General features: G+C 45.5%; 1 protein-coding gene across 1 annotated transcript in view; it reads left to right on the forward strand.

Annotated features, from left to right (window-relative positions):
- Window positions 1-16,300, forward strand: part of SHROOM2 (shroom family member 2) — a 155,362-nt gene that overhangs the window by 110,252 nt on the left and 28,810 nt on the right. Inside the window, 3 exon segments of the mRNA XM_064277954.1 lie at window positions 5,647-5,652; window positions 8,738-8,758; window positions 11,454-11,474. Coding sequence (XP_064134024.1) covers window positions 5,647-5,652; window positions 8,738-8,758; window positions 11,454-11,474 — 48 coding nt within the window.

Consider the following 16,300-nt stretch of genomic DNA (forward strand, 5'->3'; position numbering starts at 1 on the left):
AGGCAAGGCAGTACCATTGTAGCAGTTTTCCTTTGCTATTTTCTGTTTATGTTGACATTTTATATTGTTATTAGCTGCCATTGAGCTGGCCCCAAACTCATGGCAACCTCATATCATACCCATGGAATGGAACACTGCCTGGTCCTCTGCCATCTCCATGGTGAGCTGTGGATTACACCATTGTGCTCCTTAGGTTTTTCATTGGCTGATTTTCAGAAGTAGATTGCCAGGCCTTTCTTCCTAGTCTGTCTTAATCTGGATGCTCTCGTGAAACCTGTTCAGCCTCACAGCAACAGGCAAGCCTCCACTGACAGACAGGTGATGGCTAAGTATGAGATGCACTGGCCGGGAGTGGAACCTGAGTCTCCCACATGCAAGGAGAGCGCTGCTACCGAATCACCACCGCCTCATTTTTGCATTAGAACTCTGAAATCGTTGTGCCTAGAAAGGACTGTTGAGGGATCTAAGGCCCACCGAAGCTAAGCTCCCTCCGGAGATAACTGCCAGGACTGGAAATCCCACGTGGTTCTAAGTTTTCCTGCCTTCCCTTGGACTCACAGACCTGGTAGATACACACACATAGGACCACGTTGCCATTGTCTGTCTGTGAGGTTACTTTTCTCTTACATACTTTTCCGCCTTGAAATGTGCTTGTTTTAATCTTCCATTAAAAAAGATAATTTAAAATAGCACTATATTCAGTCACTATGAGTCGAAATCGACTCGACAGCAACGGGTACATGCAGTTACTGTAAACGTTTACTATAAACAGTCGTCTTTAGTCAGAGATGAGTGCGTAGCTGGCTGCCAGAATTCATTTCCCACAGAATCAATGTTTTAAGTGGTTTTTAGGCTCTTGTATCTATTCGTATCAATCTGTTTAAGTTACAAATATTCTGGAGTCCCACACAGTTGAAATGAAAAAGGAAAACTGTACTGTGAGTCCTGGCTTCCTCTTACGCAGTATGTAATACATTCAAATATTTCCAGATGCATTAAAAAAAAAAAAAAAAAAACGCTCAAACCAGTTGTGTTGAATTGATGCCGACTCACCGCGACCCTGTAGGACAGGGTAGAAGAGCCCCACAGGGTTTCCAAGGCTGTAATCTTTACGGAAGCAGGCTGCTACACCTTTCTCCCGTGGAGTGTCTGCTGGGTTCGAACTGCTGACCTCTCGGTTAGCAGCCACGCACTAACCACTGCTCCACCAGTACTCCTTAGATGCGTTTGAAGGCTGCATAAGCCCCAGAAATTCACAGGGAAGCACGTCAGAGCCAGGCGCTGCTTTAGGTCTGCTTCCCGCTCTGGCAGCACCAAGCAGCTCCTCCCCTCCCGCTTCCACTCAGACCTGACCTCCACTCAGACCTGACCGCCAGAATCCAGGTGGAGGAGGACAGAAGTCGAGTGGCAGCACCAAGCAGCTCCTCCCGTCCCGCTTCCACTCAGACCTGACCTCCACTCAGACCTGACCGCCAGAATCCAGGTGGAGGAGGACAGAAGTCGAGTGGCAGCACCAAGCAGCTCCTCCCGTCCCGCTTCCACTCAGACGTGACCTCCACTCAGACCTGACCGCCAGAATCCAGGTGGAGGAGGACAGAAGTCGAGTGGCAGCACCAAGCAGCTCCTCCCGTCCCGCTTCCACTCAGACCTGACCTCCACTCAGACCTGACCGCCAGAATCCAGGTGGAGGAGGACAGAAGTCGAGTGGCCCAGCAGTGGCCTGAAAATTCCGTCTCCTTCAGGTTCTCTCAGGCATGCCCCTGGGGACATATCCTTGGGTACACGTGCCTTCTCTTGAGAGTTTAAATTCTGAGGCTTCTGTTTCCATGTTCATGTTGACATTAGTGTCAGGATATTCCAGGTAGTCTGCATGACCAGGACCCTTTTGGGTAGGGGTGTATCAGTGTCAGTGGTGATAATGTCATTGTCCCTGGCTGGGAGAAGGAGTCCCTGAGTGGCGCACATGGTTAAGTACTTGGGTACTAGCCCAAAGGTCGGTGGTTTGAATCTACCCAGAGGTGCCTGGGGAGACAGCCCTGGCAATCTCCTGAAAAATCAGCCGCTGAAAACTGTGGAGCACGGTTCTACTCTGACACACACGGGGTCGCCTCATTTAGAACCAGTTCCAGCTGGTTCTTTCTGGGAGCAAAGATGAAGTGCAGGGCTCACACGTAAGTAAAACTCTCTCACTGTACCAGATTCAAAGACATCGGGGTGCGGAAGAAACACGGCTCTGCGTGCCACTGCTGGAAGAACAGGGACGTGTGAAATGACTCCACTATGGTGCTCAGGAAACAATAGTCACTGAGCCCAAGGGAAGTTACAGACGGTGGCTGCGACCTTGTCGGAGCGAGAGTAACAGTTACTCTAAGCAAAGCCACGTCACCTGCACCTGTCCCGTTAAATAAACACTGGCTTTAGAGTTCTGTCTGCATATAACTGGCCAACGTGTTTTGTGTTCGTTAGCCTAAAACCAGAAAAAAAATACCCAGCTACTGAGTCAACTCCGACTCATGGCAACCGCATGTGAGTCAGAGTAGAATGGTGCTGCAGAGGGTTTTCAGTGCCCGATATTTTGTAAGTAGACAGCCAGGCCTTTCTTCCAAGGCGCCTCTGGGTGCATTTGAACCACCAACCATTGGGTTAGTAGCCGAGTGTGGTAACCATTTGCACCTCTCAGGGACTCCTTTGTAGCCTAAGAGCTATAAAAATAAGGAAATCAGACAAGTTTTGTATTTGGACATATTTAACAATAGAATAAAAAGAAATCTAAGCCACATGTTGTATAATTGCGTTTACATGAAACACCCAGAATAGACAAATGCATGGAAACAGGATTAGTGGTTGCCTAGGGCTTGGCGGGGGTGGGGGGGTGGTTGAATGGGCAGTGACTGTTAAGGAGCACAGGGCTTCTTTTTGGGGTGATGGAAATGTTTTGCAGTTAGTGGTGATAGTTGCACAACTTTGTGAATTTACTGAAAACCACTTAACAGTATACTGTAAAAGAGTAAGCTATAGTATGTGGATTATGTTGCAGTTAAAAAAACCTGAGTCAATTTGGGAAATCTACAAGAAATTATTTAAAATGGGTCTGTGCATTACTCAAGTCTAAAAAATACAGCTCCAGCTCAGAGATAACAAACTCTGTAAAAAAAAAAAACCCAGATAATAAATATTTGAAGCTTTGCAGGCCGTATGGTCTCTGTCACTGCTACTCAGCTCTGCCATTATAGCACAGAAGTAGCCATAGACAACACATAAGTGATTGGGTGTGGCTGTGCATCAATAAAACTTTATTGACAACAGCAGGCGGCAGGCTGCTTTTGGCAGCTTGCCAGCCCCTACTCCAGCTCCCACTGCCTTCACCTCCAGAGAACCACACATGCACTTCCTCACTAGGCAGAGATGGAGCTGTGGCTAGCCACAGGTGGGGGCAGAGCAGATAGTGGCCAGAGCCCCCTGGTCCTCCAGCAGTGGTGCAGAGCAGGGGGGGGCCCAGGCAGAGGGAGTACCCAAGGGAGGCTTACAGAGCATCTGTGCCTCAGAGAGGATGGGAGGGAAGGTGGACCTGCAAGTGAGGACCACACAAAAGTCTGGGAGTGAACTCTAGAAACCACTGATGGCCTTGTCCAGGGGCAGTGTTCATGCCTACGGGCTGACAACAGCCTGTCATCTTGAGAATGTGCAATATCTGTGCAACGGAAAAGCCACCTGAAATGCTGACACTTGGCTGCTTTTGTTTTTTGCACGTTAATAATTAGTGTTGTTTAACTTTTACAACTTTTTGTTCGGAATATATACAACAAAACATACATCAATTCAACAGTTTCTGCTTGTACAATTCAGTGACATTGATTACATTATTCAAGTTGTGCAACCATTCTCACCCTCCTTTTCTGAGTTGTTCCTTTCCCATTGAAATAAACTCACTGTTGCCTAAAGTTCCCATTGAATCTTTCGAGTTGCTGTTGTCAGTTTGATCCCATATACATAGTTCTTCAAAAGAGCCCTATGCTGAAGGCAGGCATTCTTTACTAAGTAAGCTAACTTATTGTTTGGTTTAAACAAGATTTCAGGGGATATTTTTGGTTTAAGTCTTAAAGATTATCTCAGGGCAGTAGTTTCTGAACTTCATCCAGCCTCTATGGCTCCAGAAATTCTGGAGTCCGTGAGAACTTTAAATTCTGTTCTTCATTTTCCCCCTTTTGATCAAAGATTTGTCTATAGTAATGGTAGCAGGGCACCATCCAGTTCTTCTGGTTTCATGGCAAAGGAGGCAGTTGTTCATGGAGCCACACATTCCATATCCTCCTCTTAGTCTTGACTCTCCTTGTTGCTCCAGGAAAATAGAGACATATTGTTGAATCATGGATGGCTGATCTGGCCACTTTAAAATACCACAGATGTCAAGTACTCAAGGAGAAAGTTGTCAGTTATTAAGGAACATGTAATACCAACATTTAGGTCTCTCAGTCTGCTTTTGAAATTAAGGAATTCCTCTATTTATTTTAAGCTCTTAAGCCATTTTCAAAGGTTACATTACAGAGAGGGTTGCATGCTCCAGTGAATGTTGGTGAAAATGAATAGGCGAGACTAGACAAGGGTGAACCAATAAGGAGCAGTAGAGACTGTGGCCAACAGAGAGCACTTGTTACAGCCAGCTGGAGGTGTAGGAGCCCAGTGATATGCAGATTTTCTTAAAGACAAGCCAGAAATAGAGATTTTTACATGAATCTTTCCAAATGTTAAAATGTTGATCAGTAGCCCCAGAGGTTTTTAAACCTTGGCCAAATCAAACATCTCTGGGCTGGGGGAAGTCCATAGGCTACCTGTTTCCATCTGCTGCATTTAAACCTAATTTAGTATGAAATACGAGTCTGTCGGTTTGTCGTACTGTGGGGACTTGCGTGTTGCTGTGATGCTGGAAGCTATGCCACCAGTATTTTAGATACCAGCAGGGTCACCCATGGAGGACAGGTTTCAGCTGAGCTTCCAGACTAAGACAGACTAGGAAGAAGGAGCCGGCAGTCTACTTCTGAAAAGCGCTAGCCAGTGAAAACCTTATGAATAGCAGCGGAACATTGTCTGATATAGTGCAGGAAGGTGAGCCCCCCAGGTTGGGAGGGACTCAAAAGATGACTGGGGAAGAACTGCCTCCTCAAAGTAGAGTCGACCTTAATGACGTGGATGGAGTAAAGCTTTTGGGACCTTCATTTGCTGATGTGGCACGACTCAAAATGAGAAGAAACAGCTGCAAACATCCAGTAATAATCGGAACCCAGAATGTAGGAAGTATGGATCTAGGAAAATTGGAAATCATCAAAAATGAAATGGAACACATAAAGATTGATATCCTAGGCATTAGTGAGCTGAAATGGACTGGTACTGGTTATTTCAAATTGGACAATCATATGGTCTACTGTGCTGGGAATGACAACTTGAAGAGGAATGGTATTGCATTCATCGTCAAAAGCAAACATAGACCCCCCCATGTCCACCAAGCCACATGTTCGAATCCCTCTCCTGACTACTGTCGAGTTGTCTACCAAGGCTGGGTCTCCATGTTTTGTGATTTTAATGATATACTCCCTTGTGCAGCACATGAAACTAAGTAGGATTGTATGTGGTCTTGAGTGGTAGAACCAGGAAGGAGTGAAGGAACTAGATAAAGCTCCTATGGAAGAACAGGGTTATGGGGGAGCAGGCTAGCTTTCTTCTGCATTTGGAAGAATCTGATAAAGATTCCTGAGACTTGAACCCACCAGCCGCTCTGCAGAAGAGGGATGGGGCATTCTGTTTCCATAAAGATTTACAGCCTTGGAAACCCTGTGGGGCAGTTCTTCTCTGTTGTGTAGGGTGGGTATGCGTCAGAATGCCCTCCGTGGCAGTGGGTTTGGTTTGGTTTTTGGTACTGTGTGTTCCCTTGGAGGACAGAAATGGGAATAGGGTGCATTAGAAGGAAGCAGGTGCTGGCCTAACAGAAGGAAGGATTTCGTAGGGACTGGTCGAGTCAGGGGTTAGACCAGAGGTGGAATCTGGGCCACTGCCTGTTTTTTGTAAATAAAGTTTTATTGGCATATAGCCATGCCCATTTGTTTACATATTGCCTGTGGCAGCTTTCCTGCTAAAACGGTAGAGTTGAATAGTTGCAATGCAAACCATATGCCTCATGAAGTCTAAAATATTTACCGTCTGGCTCCTTACAGAAAAAAATTGCTGACCTTTGCATTCAGTTAGGGTGGTACAAACAGTTAATGTGCTTGGCTGGTAACCAAAAGGTTGGAAGCGCACATCTACCCAGAGATGCTTCGGAAGAAAGGCCTGGCAATTTACTTCCAAAAAATCAGCCACTGAAAACCCTACTCTACCACAAGCCACCATGAGTCGGCATGGACTTGACAGCAACTGGTCTAATGGTTTTGGTTTAGCTCAGAGATGGAAGGAATGGTCTCAAATTAGTGTGCTTCTGGGTCTGGGAACCTGGGGGCGAAGGGCGATCTGTCAGGATGGTTTCAAAGTGGCTCCTTTGTAGGTTTCTATGGTGTTTTTGCTCAGTGATGACCATTTCTCTGTCATTTTGATTTCACTTGTCTCCAGTGTGGTTGTTTTACTCTGGGGAGTTTGCTCAGTCCTCCCAAGTAGGGCTGGCTGTGGCTTGCTTAGTCCTCCCAAGTAGAGCTGGCTGTGGCATGCTCACGGTATGAAATGTCGGCAAGCTCAGGACGCTGTAAACGCGCCTTTGTGATGTTTTTGCTTGCTTAGGGACAGCATGGGTCAGGGGAAGGTGTCCTTGGACCACAGGAGCCTAACATGCTGCTCAGTTAACATGAAATGACTCTTGGGAAAAGGTTCCTGGCTTCTCCAAGACTCCCAGAGGTGAGGAGGCTCAAGGCCGATTACTTTGTTCTGTTCCTTTTTTGTATCTGTAGAATTTTTCAAGGGCACTTATACTCAGAATGTGTTGTGTCAAATTACATACAAGTGCGGGTTTGTATGTAATTTATTACAAGTATTTACTGCTGAAAGTCTTAATAATATCAACACACCGCAACCTGTGAAAGATCTGAGCCTTTTATTTGTGCCTAACTCTAAGAAACATTGCTATATAAAAGCCCAAATTATAGGCTATGGGCGGCTGTTTTAATATTATAAATAAAAGCACTCTGTTTAGAAAGACTTCACTGAGGGTCTCCTTTAAGAGTGGATTTGTAGAGCACACCCAGTGCCAGCACCTTGGTTGCGAAATCCATTTCTCAGTAGTAGGAGCCAGGGTTCCTGGGAGAAATGGCTGATTCTGGAGCCAGGGCAGAGAATATTCAAGATGAACATGGACCCTTGTAGTGCCAGGACGTGAGGAAATTCTCCAACAAACCAACAACAACAGAGTTATATTGGCTTTTGACCCGATATATAAAATAAATATCTGTAAGCCCATACTGATATAAATGACTGAACAAATTAAAAATGAGGGAAAGAGATTTCCCATGTAGAAGAATTTCAAGTCATTTATGTAGATGTCCCACCCACAAGGAGGGCCCGCATAAATCTCCTCCTAAAGAGTGCAGTACGGGAAGGGGGGAAGTGAGTAACTTTCAGTGGAGAGTCCTGACAAACACTACCTTAGCCAGGTGATCAAGGTCAATGTCAAATACATAAATCATACTGGTAGCATGTGCCCTTGCTGTGATGTGAGGAGAGGGTCACTTTATTTCTGTGGTCTTCTTCTCTAAACCCAGAAGCTGCTGTTGGTAGTTGGTATCGAGTTGGCTCTGAGTTGTGAGACCCTGTGTATAACAGAACAAAATGTCGTTCAGTCATATGCCTTCTTCGTGATCCTTGGTGTGCTCAAGTCCATTGTCGTGGCCACTGTGTATTTTGAGTGCCTTCCAACCTAGAGGGCTCATCTTCCAGCACTGTATCAGACGATGATCTCTTCTGATCCTCCAGCACCGTATCGGACGATGATCTCTTCTGATCCTCCAGCACCGTATCGGACGATGATCTCTTCTGATCCTCCAGCACCGTATCGGACGATGATCTCTTCTGATCCTCCAGCACCGTATCGGACGATGATCTCTTCTGAGCAACAGAATTTTCAGAAGTAGATCGCCAGGCCTTTCTTCTTAGTCTCTGTTAGTCTGGAAATGCCACTGAGACCTGTCCATTGTGGGTGACCCTGATGGTATTTGAAATACTGGTGGCAGAGCTTCCAGCGTCACAGCAACACGTAAGCCACCACAGTAGGACAGACTAACAGGTGGTGGGAAACCCACATGACTCCAGTCTAATCCTGCGAAAAACATCAGACAAATCCCACATGCGGGGCATTCTACAAAATGCCTGACCCGTCCTCTTCAAACTATCAAGGTCATCAAACACAAGGAAGCTCTGAGAAACTGTCACAGCCAAGAGGAGCCTAAGGAGACCTGAGACTAAGTGTAATGTGGTGTCGGGGGGAGTGGGGAGGGGATTCTGGGACAGAAAAGGGACACTGGGGGAAGCTGAGGAAATCTGAGTAAAGTATGGACTTTAGTTGATAATCTATCAATTTCGGTTCATTAGTCATGACGCGTATCAGCGTAATATAAAATGTTCTGCTACTGTTCACGAGGTTTTCACTGGCTAATTCACTTCAGAAGTAGACTGCCAGGTCCTTCTTCCTAGTCTCTATTGGTCTGGAGGCTCAGCTGAAACCTGTCCGCTGGGGGTGACCCTGCTGGCATTTGAATTGGCCTAGCATCCAGGGCCACAGCAACACGTAAGCCCCCACAGCACGACAAACTGAGAGATGTGTGGGGGTAGTAGGGAACACTGGGTAGGAGGTATATGGAAACTCTCCAGACTATCTTCCCAATTTGTCTGTAGGCCTAAAACTGTTCTAAAAATAAAACGTTTATTTAAAAATGAATTTTTTTTTTTAATAATATTGTGTTTTTGGTGAAGGTTTACATAGCAGTTTAGGTTCCCATTCAACAGTTTCCACACAAGTTGTTCAGTGACATTGGTTACATTCTTCACAACGTGTGAACATTTTCGCTGTTTCCACCCTGGTTGTTCTATTTCCATTCATCTAGTCTCCCTGCCCCACTTCCATTTAAGAATGAATTCTTATCATGCATTTTAAGTTGTTCAGTTTATAAATATTAGGAATGCCTCCTTTTGGCAGGAAGCGTCATGAAATATTTCATCAGCCCCCAGCACTCCTTGGGTGCGTGTGATGGGTGCAGCCTTGCGTGGCACGGCGAGGATTAGGGATATGGAGATAGCACGAGGTGGGATGGTGCGCTCTTAGTGACAGGAGCCTTGACCTGGTGAAACAGTATGTGAAAAAAAGTAGTGGGAAGGATGTGGACTCAGGAGTCCAAGACGCAGAGACAAATCCTCGTCCTGCATCTCAGTGTGATTACATCAGACCAACCAAACTCGCTAACCTCGCCTGCCTTCAAGATGGGGATAGCAAGAGTCACATTTCCTCCAGGCTTGCTTAAATGCTTAGTGGATCTAGCATCGATGTGTCCAGCACAGTGCCTACGATCAAGTTAAACCAACCAATTGCCGTCAAGTCAACTGCAACTCACGGCAAACCCATGTGTGTCAGAGTAGAAATGTGCTCCACAGAGTTTTCAGTGCCTGATTTTTTGGAATTAGATAGCCAGGCCTTTCTTCTGAGGTACGTCTGGGTGGACTCGAACCTCCAACCTTTCGGTTAGCAGCTGAGCATAGTAAACATTTGCGCCACCAGGGACTCCTAGGATTAAGTAGCTGTGTTTTAAAGAAGTGTGTGTGAGGGGGGATCAAGTAGGTGTGGTTTTTTTTTGTTGTTTGTTTTAAAGTCACCGTAACCGAAATAGCAGTAATAAAGGAGATATTACAAGGTAGCACCGGATTTTTTGTTAAATGAGCAAGAGCCGGGAAAAATTGCTGTGAATTTAGAAGAGGTTGCTAGAAGCAGGTTGGAAAAAGAAAATCCGGCCTGTGGCTAAGGGCAGGACGTGAAAGGGTCAGACATTCTGTGTGCGGGGAGGGTGCTTCCCATGGGGAGGGAGAGGCCTTGGGGCCGCACGGGAGTGGAGGTGGTGCCCAGGGACTTTAAATACGGCCATTGTGAAAGGGACCCATTGTGAAAGGGACGACTTGAGTAAGTCAGGGTCAGCCCCCTGACCCTTTGTCTTCTTCCCTGAGTGCCTTGTACACAGTAAAGTTCCGGAAACTCTTGGTTAGTTGGTTGATGGATGACATTCCTAATGAGTGTGTAATAACCCCAGGCATATAGATAGATGTCAAATGGGCTATTGAATTTTTTCTTTTCTTCATTGTTCCTCTGATTTTATTGTGATTGTGGAGTTGAATCACGTATTGTACACATTGTCTGGTTATCTAGCAGTAGAGTTAAATGGATAAAGCTGCAGAAAATGAGTGCACTGCTTTGCTTTTCCGTATTATCTCCTTTTAAATGATGAAAAGAAAGACAGACACCCAAGCCTTTTGGGGTTTAGAAAGATCACCCTTTTGGGAGTTCAGCTTTGAAGTCCCAGAAGTGTGGCTGAGGTCAGGCGTTCCCTATGAAATGACATAAAACATGACCGGAGCCTTCAGTCTCCGAGGTTTCAGTTGATGGGCTTGTGGGAGCTTGTCAGTCGGAAGGCATAGGCACAGACAGGCAGCTGGTGGTGGTGGAGTCGTTGGGATCCCGGGCTGCAGCAGCTGTGTCTGTGCCCCCAAAGCACATTCGCAGGCTGGGTGAGCTGCGCACCCCCGAGTCTAAGGGACACAGGCAGAGACTGGGTAAGAGACGACTGTGCTCATTCCTGGGGCATCGGGGATGCATGCCCTGCATGTTTTCTAGGGGTTTATCTTCAGGCTCTTTTCTCCTGGCTCTGGGGACAGGTTGCCTGACAACCCCCAATGCAGTGGGTGAGGTACAGGCGTGCCCGTGGGGTGATTATTCTGGCCGCGGGTGGCAGGTCCTGCAAGCCGGGTGCTGACTCCACTGGAACTCTGCATGCATTCACATACGTGGGTCACGTGTGCATGGATGTACATGCAATTCCTGCAGCTTTTGTTTGCATAGTTGGCTGACAGCACAGCAGAGCTGGAAGGCAGACAACGCCTCAGCCCGCATTCTGGGCTGGGAGCCGCAGTGCTGGCCCCCTCACCTGGTGTGACTGGTGGCCCTGGACGGGGGTGGGGGGTGGGGGGTGCGGCTCCCCGTGGAGTCTGCAGACCCTGCTTCTCTGCAGACTGACCACCGAGGCATCACGTGCAGACCTGCCTGCTTGTCCTCCCCTTTCCCTTCTCAGTAGCAGTAAGAAGCAGGCACTTTGTCTAGCGAAGCACTGAATGTGGACATTGAAAGGAAACGGTGAGTCAGCTCCATCCGAATGAGAAAGGCGAGGAAATCAGGTGTGCATGTTTAGTCATGAAGAATGCGCTCCGGGTGAATTCAGGCATAGCCCCCTAATCGCAACGGGAAGGTTTAAATGCAGAAAATGGAACCTCTGCCGTTCTTAGCATCTTCCAATTTGATTTGTCTGTCTGGTGTCAGCAGTTGTGACAGTTTAGAAGCATGCCATTTCCTCACGGTTTTTCTGCTTAGGCTTTCCTTGCCTTGTATATTGTGATAAAACGAACAGATGATTATTTTTGGCCTATTTCTAAATGACGGAAATGTCTTTTTTGGGTTACCAAATGATGCTTCTTTTTTGTGTGTGGGGAGGATGCCTTTTTCACAGGGAAATTGCTGCATGTATGCGTGTACACACACTCGTGCATGCACAGTCACACATCCTAAGCCACACACATACCCACATGTACTCACACACACATGCATTCACACACACACTCACACACACAAATTGGGTCTGCCTTTCGTGGCTCACAGGAGTACGAGGCGTTTTGAAATGCATGTTCAGCGGTCATGCTGGTTGCAAGGTAAAAAAGGAAAAGCCGTCTGGGGAAACGTTCTCAGATATCCACCTGCAGGATTTTCGTTAAACAGCCTGCTGCCTTCCATAGCGTCTTAAGATTTATGAAGTGAATGAATGAAAAATAACATGTTAAGATTTCACGGAAGGTAAGCGAGGATTTGGAATAGATTAGTTGAGTGGTAGGCATATCTCTTTGCCTTGAACACAGAACTTCAGAGGGCGTATTCTACCAACGGTTTAGGTGACTTTGTTGCAGGAAAGTATTCCAGAGGTAGGAGAAAGGGGGACACGTCTGTGCTTTCTTTTATCATGCATAGTGGAAGAAACATTTTGTTTTTCCCTGTTCTCTCTCACCTGCATGCGTGTGTGTGCACACACACACTTTTTAAGGAAAAATTTACAGGGGGAGCCTCATTCATAGAGGCATGAACAAAACACACATCAAATATTGAAAGAAGTCCTAGGAAACCATCCGTGCTGATGTTCACCGTGGGTGCCGCATACGCGCCTGGGGCTCACTGGGGTGACAGATGACCCTGGCGTGTACACTTGCTGCTGCTTGCTGTGGCTGGACTGGCTGCTCCCCCAAAACCTGCCTTTGATTTTGCAGGTTGGGGAAGCTGACTTTTTATGTGGTTTTTAGGAAGTGTTTCCTTCACTGTCTTTTCCTCTTATGTGCACTAAGGAGTACTTAAGGTTCGGGTGGGGAAGCAGGACAACCAAGAGCTAGCGTGTTGTTCACGCCACTGATCAGCCCACCTCTCCCTGGTGTGGATACTTGTGGTCTCTACTGGCTTGCCTAGAGCAGGCTAGATAGATAAGGCATTCCTGGGTGGGGGGGTTCTGTACCACCTGGAATGTCTCAAGGAATCCTAGGATTACTGAAGTACTCACTTTTAAAAAATATTTGCAGAAACCTTCACTAAAAACACAGTAAAATATTATTTAAAAAAATTTGCAGATCTCTTTTCCTGAAATTCCTTAGAGTGCATGAGACCTTTTTGCATACACATCTTGGGCTTCATAACATGGGCATGGTATTCATTTTACAAGTAAGGAACACGATTGCAGTATTACTGATTGTTCATCTGGTGGGTGTCTGCCCACCCATACCACCCCTGATCCCAAAGGCCCTAAAGTTAAGCATGGTGTAGGGCTTGAACGTAGATCCGGTTCAAGAGGTTCACTTTATTAATGTTCGCATCTGCTATCCGGTGCTCTTACAAAGACAGGGGCAGGAATTTGGGTTGGGTTTCCAGTAGGATGCGGTAGAAGGAACCACTCACCAGGGTGAGGGGTGGGGGCTGTTTTAGGCTGGGTTCTCTAGAGAAGCAAAACCAGCGAAGGGTATAGAGAGAGAGAGAGAGAGAGAGAGGTAGACAGATGTGTAGAGAGAGAGATTTATCTCAAGGAAATGGCTCATGTTGTTGTACAGGCTGGCAAGTTCAAGCCCGTGGGTCAGGTGTCAGGCTGGAGGCTTCTCCTGACTCACATAGCCACAGGGGCTGACAAACCCAAGATTGGCAGGTTAGATGGTAGGCTGCTGGCTCACGGGCTACACAGGCTGATGAATCCCAAGGTCGACAGGCAGGATAGCAGACTGCTGGCTTGAGTCCTAAGAACCAGAGGTTCTTCATGAGCCAGATGCAGGATCCAGAGCAAGTGAGCAAACTTTGCCAGAAAATCCATATGTATATTGGATGCAGGCCACACCCTGAGGAAACTCCTCTTACAACTGAGTGACTGATCATATCAGATCGCATCATGGAGGATGACTACATCACTACATAACTGCCAAACTACATCATTACATAACTGTCAAACTACTGAGAATCATGGCCTAGCCAGGTCGACACATACCCTTGACCACTACAGGGGCATTGTGCCGTAAGCCTGCCTTGTGCGACTTTCAAATAGCCTAGGCTTTCTCCCTCAAATAAGGACGTGGATGACATTATTTGTCAGAATGTGGATTACATTATTTTTATATTACTTCTATGTTATTATTAACAAAGCAGTAATAATTACCTTAATTTCCTTTCATCTGTAATATTTCTGATTCTTAAGAAGAAAAGCCAGGAACTTCAGTTCCTCTTAAAATCTTACATCTAGCTCCCATCGGCTGATTTGAGGCTGTGTGGTTTTGTACGCTTGCCATCAACATTCATATGGGTGAAACACAGACGTGCATATGACAGACATACACACACACACATAATATTTTGGATACCCATTTACAAATATAATTAGCTTTTGTTGACAGGCTAAATTTCCTGCCTACTGCTCTTTGTTGATGCAGGGGCAGTGTCTTTGACAGTTAAACCCACTTAAGTCTTCGGGAGTAAAGACCAGTGAAGCCAGTTGCTAACAAATGAGGTTCTCTTGGGTATAACTTTCATAAAATTTGTTTTCGTATTTTGTTTAAAAAAAAAAAACCTAGCTAGGGGGCCCTTAAGCATATTTGAAGGCCATGAAAGGTAGAGTAACTAGAAATGCCAGGAGATAGTTAACATATATATACACACACACACACACACACACCCTTCATCTGTAAAATAGGTAGTTTTATATAATAATAAAGCAGAAGCTTTCATGGACAATAAATATTTGAAGTTTGTTGGGTAATAATCCATTTCTAAACGTGATTTAGCCACGGCTTTAGAACCAGTTTGGAACTGTTCAGTAATTGCTGATGTAAACAAGGGTAGCATATATGTGTTGCCTAGCAACCTAATTTGTTGCCTGTTGGATTTTGACCCCAGTGGGAAACCCTGGTGGCGTAGTGGTTAAGTGCTACGGCTGCTAACCAAAGGGTTGGCAGTTCGAATATGCCAGGCACTCCTTGGAAACTCTATGGGGCAGTTCTAATCTGTACTATAGGGTCACTGTGAGTCGGAATCGATTCGACTGCACTGGGTTCTGGGTTTAGGAAAGAAACAGCAGTGTTCTGTTCAAAGATGGCAGCCAGCTTCACCACTTTGAATGTGTGTCGCTCTCCACAGTGCCGCCAATAATCTAATCTCTTGCATCAGGCTTCTGAATCTTTCAGGATCCATGCAGGAGACTGGATTATTGGCAGGTCTGTGGAGAGCGGCACACATTCAGAGCAGTGCGGTTGGCCGCCATCTTTGAGTAGAGCACTGCTGTTTGTTTCCTGTTGTTGTCGTTGTTAGGTGCCGTCGAGTCTGTTCCGACTCATAGCGACTCTACGTACAACAGAACGAAACACTGCCCAGTCCTACGCCACGTTCACAATCGTTATACTTGAGCCCACTGTTGCAGCCACTGTGTCAGTTCATCTTACTGAGGATCTTCCTCTTTTTTTTTGCTGACCCTCAGCTTTACCAAGCATGATGTCCTTCTCCATGGACTTGTCCCTCCAGATAATATGTCCAAAGTACAGGAGATATAGTCTCGCCATCCTTGCATCTAAGGAACATTCTAGTTGTACTTCTTCCAAGACAGGTTTGTTCATTCTTTTAGCGTCCATGGTATATTCAATATTTTTCGCCAACGCTAGGTTTGTTCCCTACTTCAGTCAGAATCTAGTCAACATGTATGCGGCCTTCATTTACATTGGTAATTACCAGACTGTTTGTAACCAGTTTGAAAGCCCTGAGTTCAGTTGAGTAACAATAAATAAATTATAAATAAGCAATAAATAATCTGTGATGTGGTATTTTCAGAATTTTGAGTCACATGCAATTATGATAGAAGGACGACTGAATCAAATGATTTTCTCTTAATTTATGGTGATGACATGCAGTTCTAACTATATTTAAATATATTTCACAACAAGGTTGCCCAAATTGCCACATAAATATATCCAAACATCTATCCAAAAAGCCACATAAATTGATCCATATTTTATAATTTTGACCTTTGTTTTCGAGTCAGGATTTATACTAATCTGGTGTTACAACTTCCCAGGCTGTCATATACAATTTTTATAATATTTTTCTTTTTTTAAATTTGCTTCCTAAATTATGTTTCTGTTAAAAATATGTGGAAGTTCTGCTTCAAATTCTTTAAAAATCCAGACTTACTGAACCTGTTGAGACTGGAGCACACCCTGAGACTACCACTCTGAGAAACTCTTTAAAACTTGAACTGAAGCTAGCCCCTGAGGTCACCTGGTAGCTAAATAACAAATTGGCTCACAAAATGGAAACTATTACCCATGAATACTGTGGACCTTTAAAAATTCCTCTATATGAGACCAAATGGGCAACAATTACTTTAAAACAAAGAAGAGAAGGTTAAGGGACAGGGATGCTAGATTAATGGAAACCGAACAACCAGAATAGAAATATTGAGAATGTTCACACATTGTGAAGAGTGAAGAAGGTAGATGGTGTCACGAACAACTTGTG

The sequence above is a fragment of the Loxodonta africana genome, chromosome X (genome assembly GCF_030014295.1).
Source record: "Loxodonta africana isolate mLoxAfr1 chromosome X, mLoxAfr1.hap2, whole genome shotgun sequence".
Classification (NCBI taxonomy): domain Eukaryota; kingdom Metazoa; phylum Chordata; class Mammalia; order Proboscidea; family Elephantidae; genus Loxodonta; species Loxodonta africana.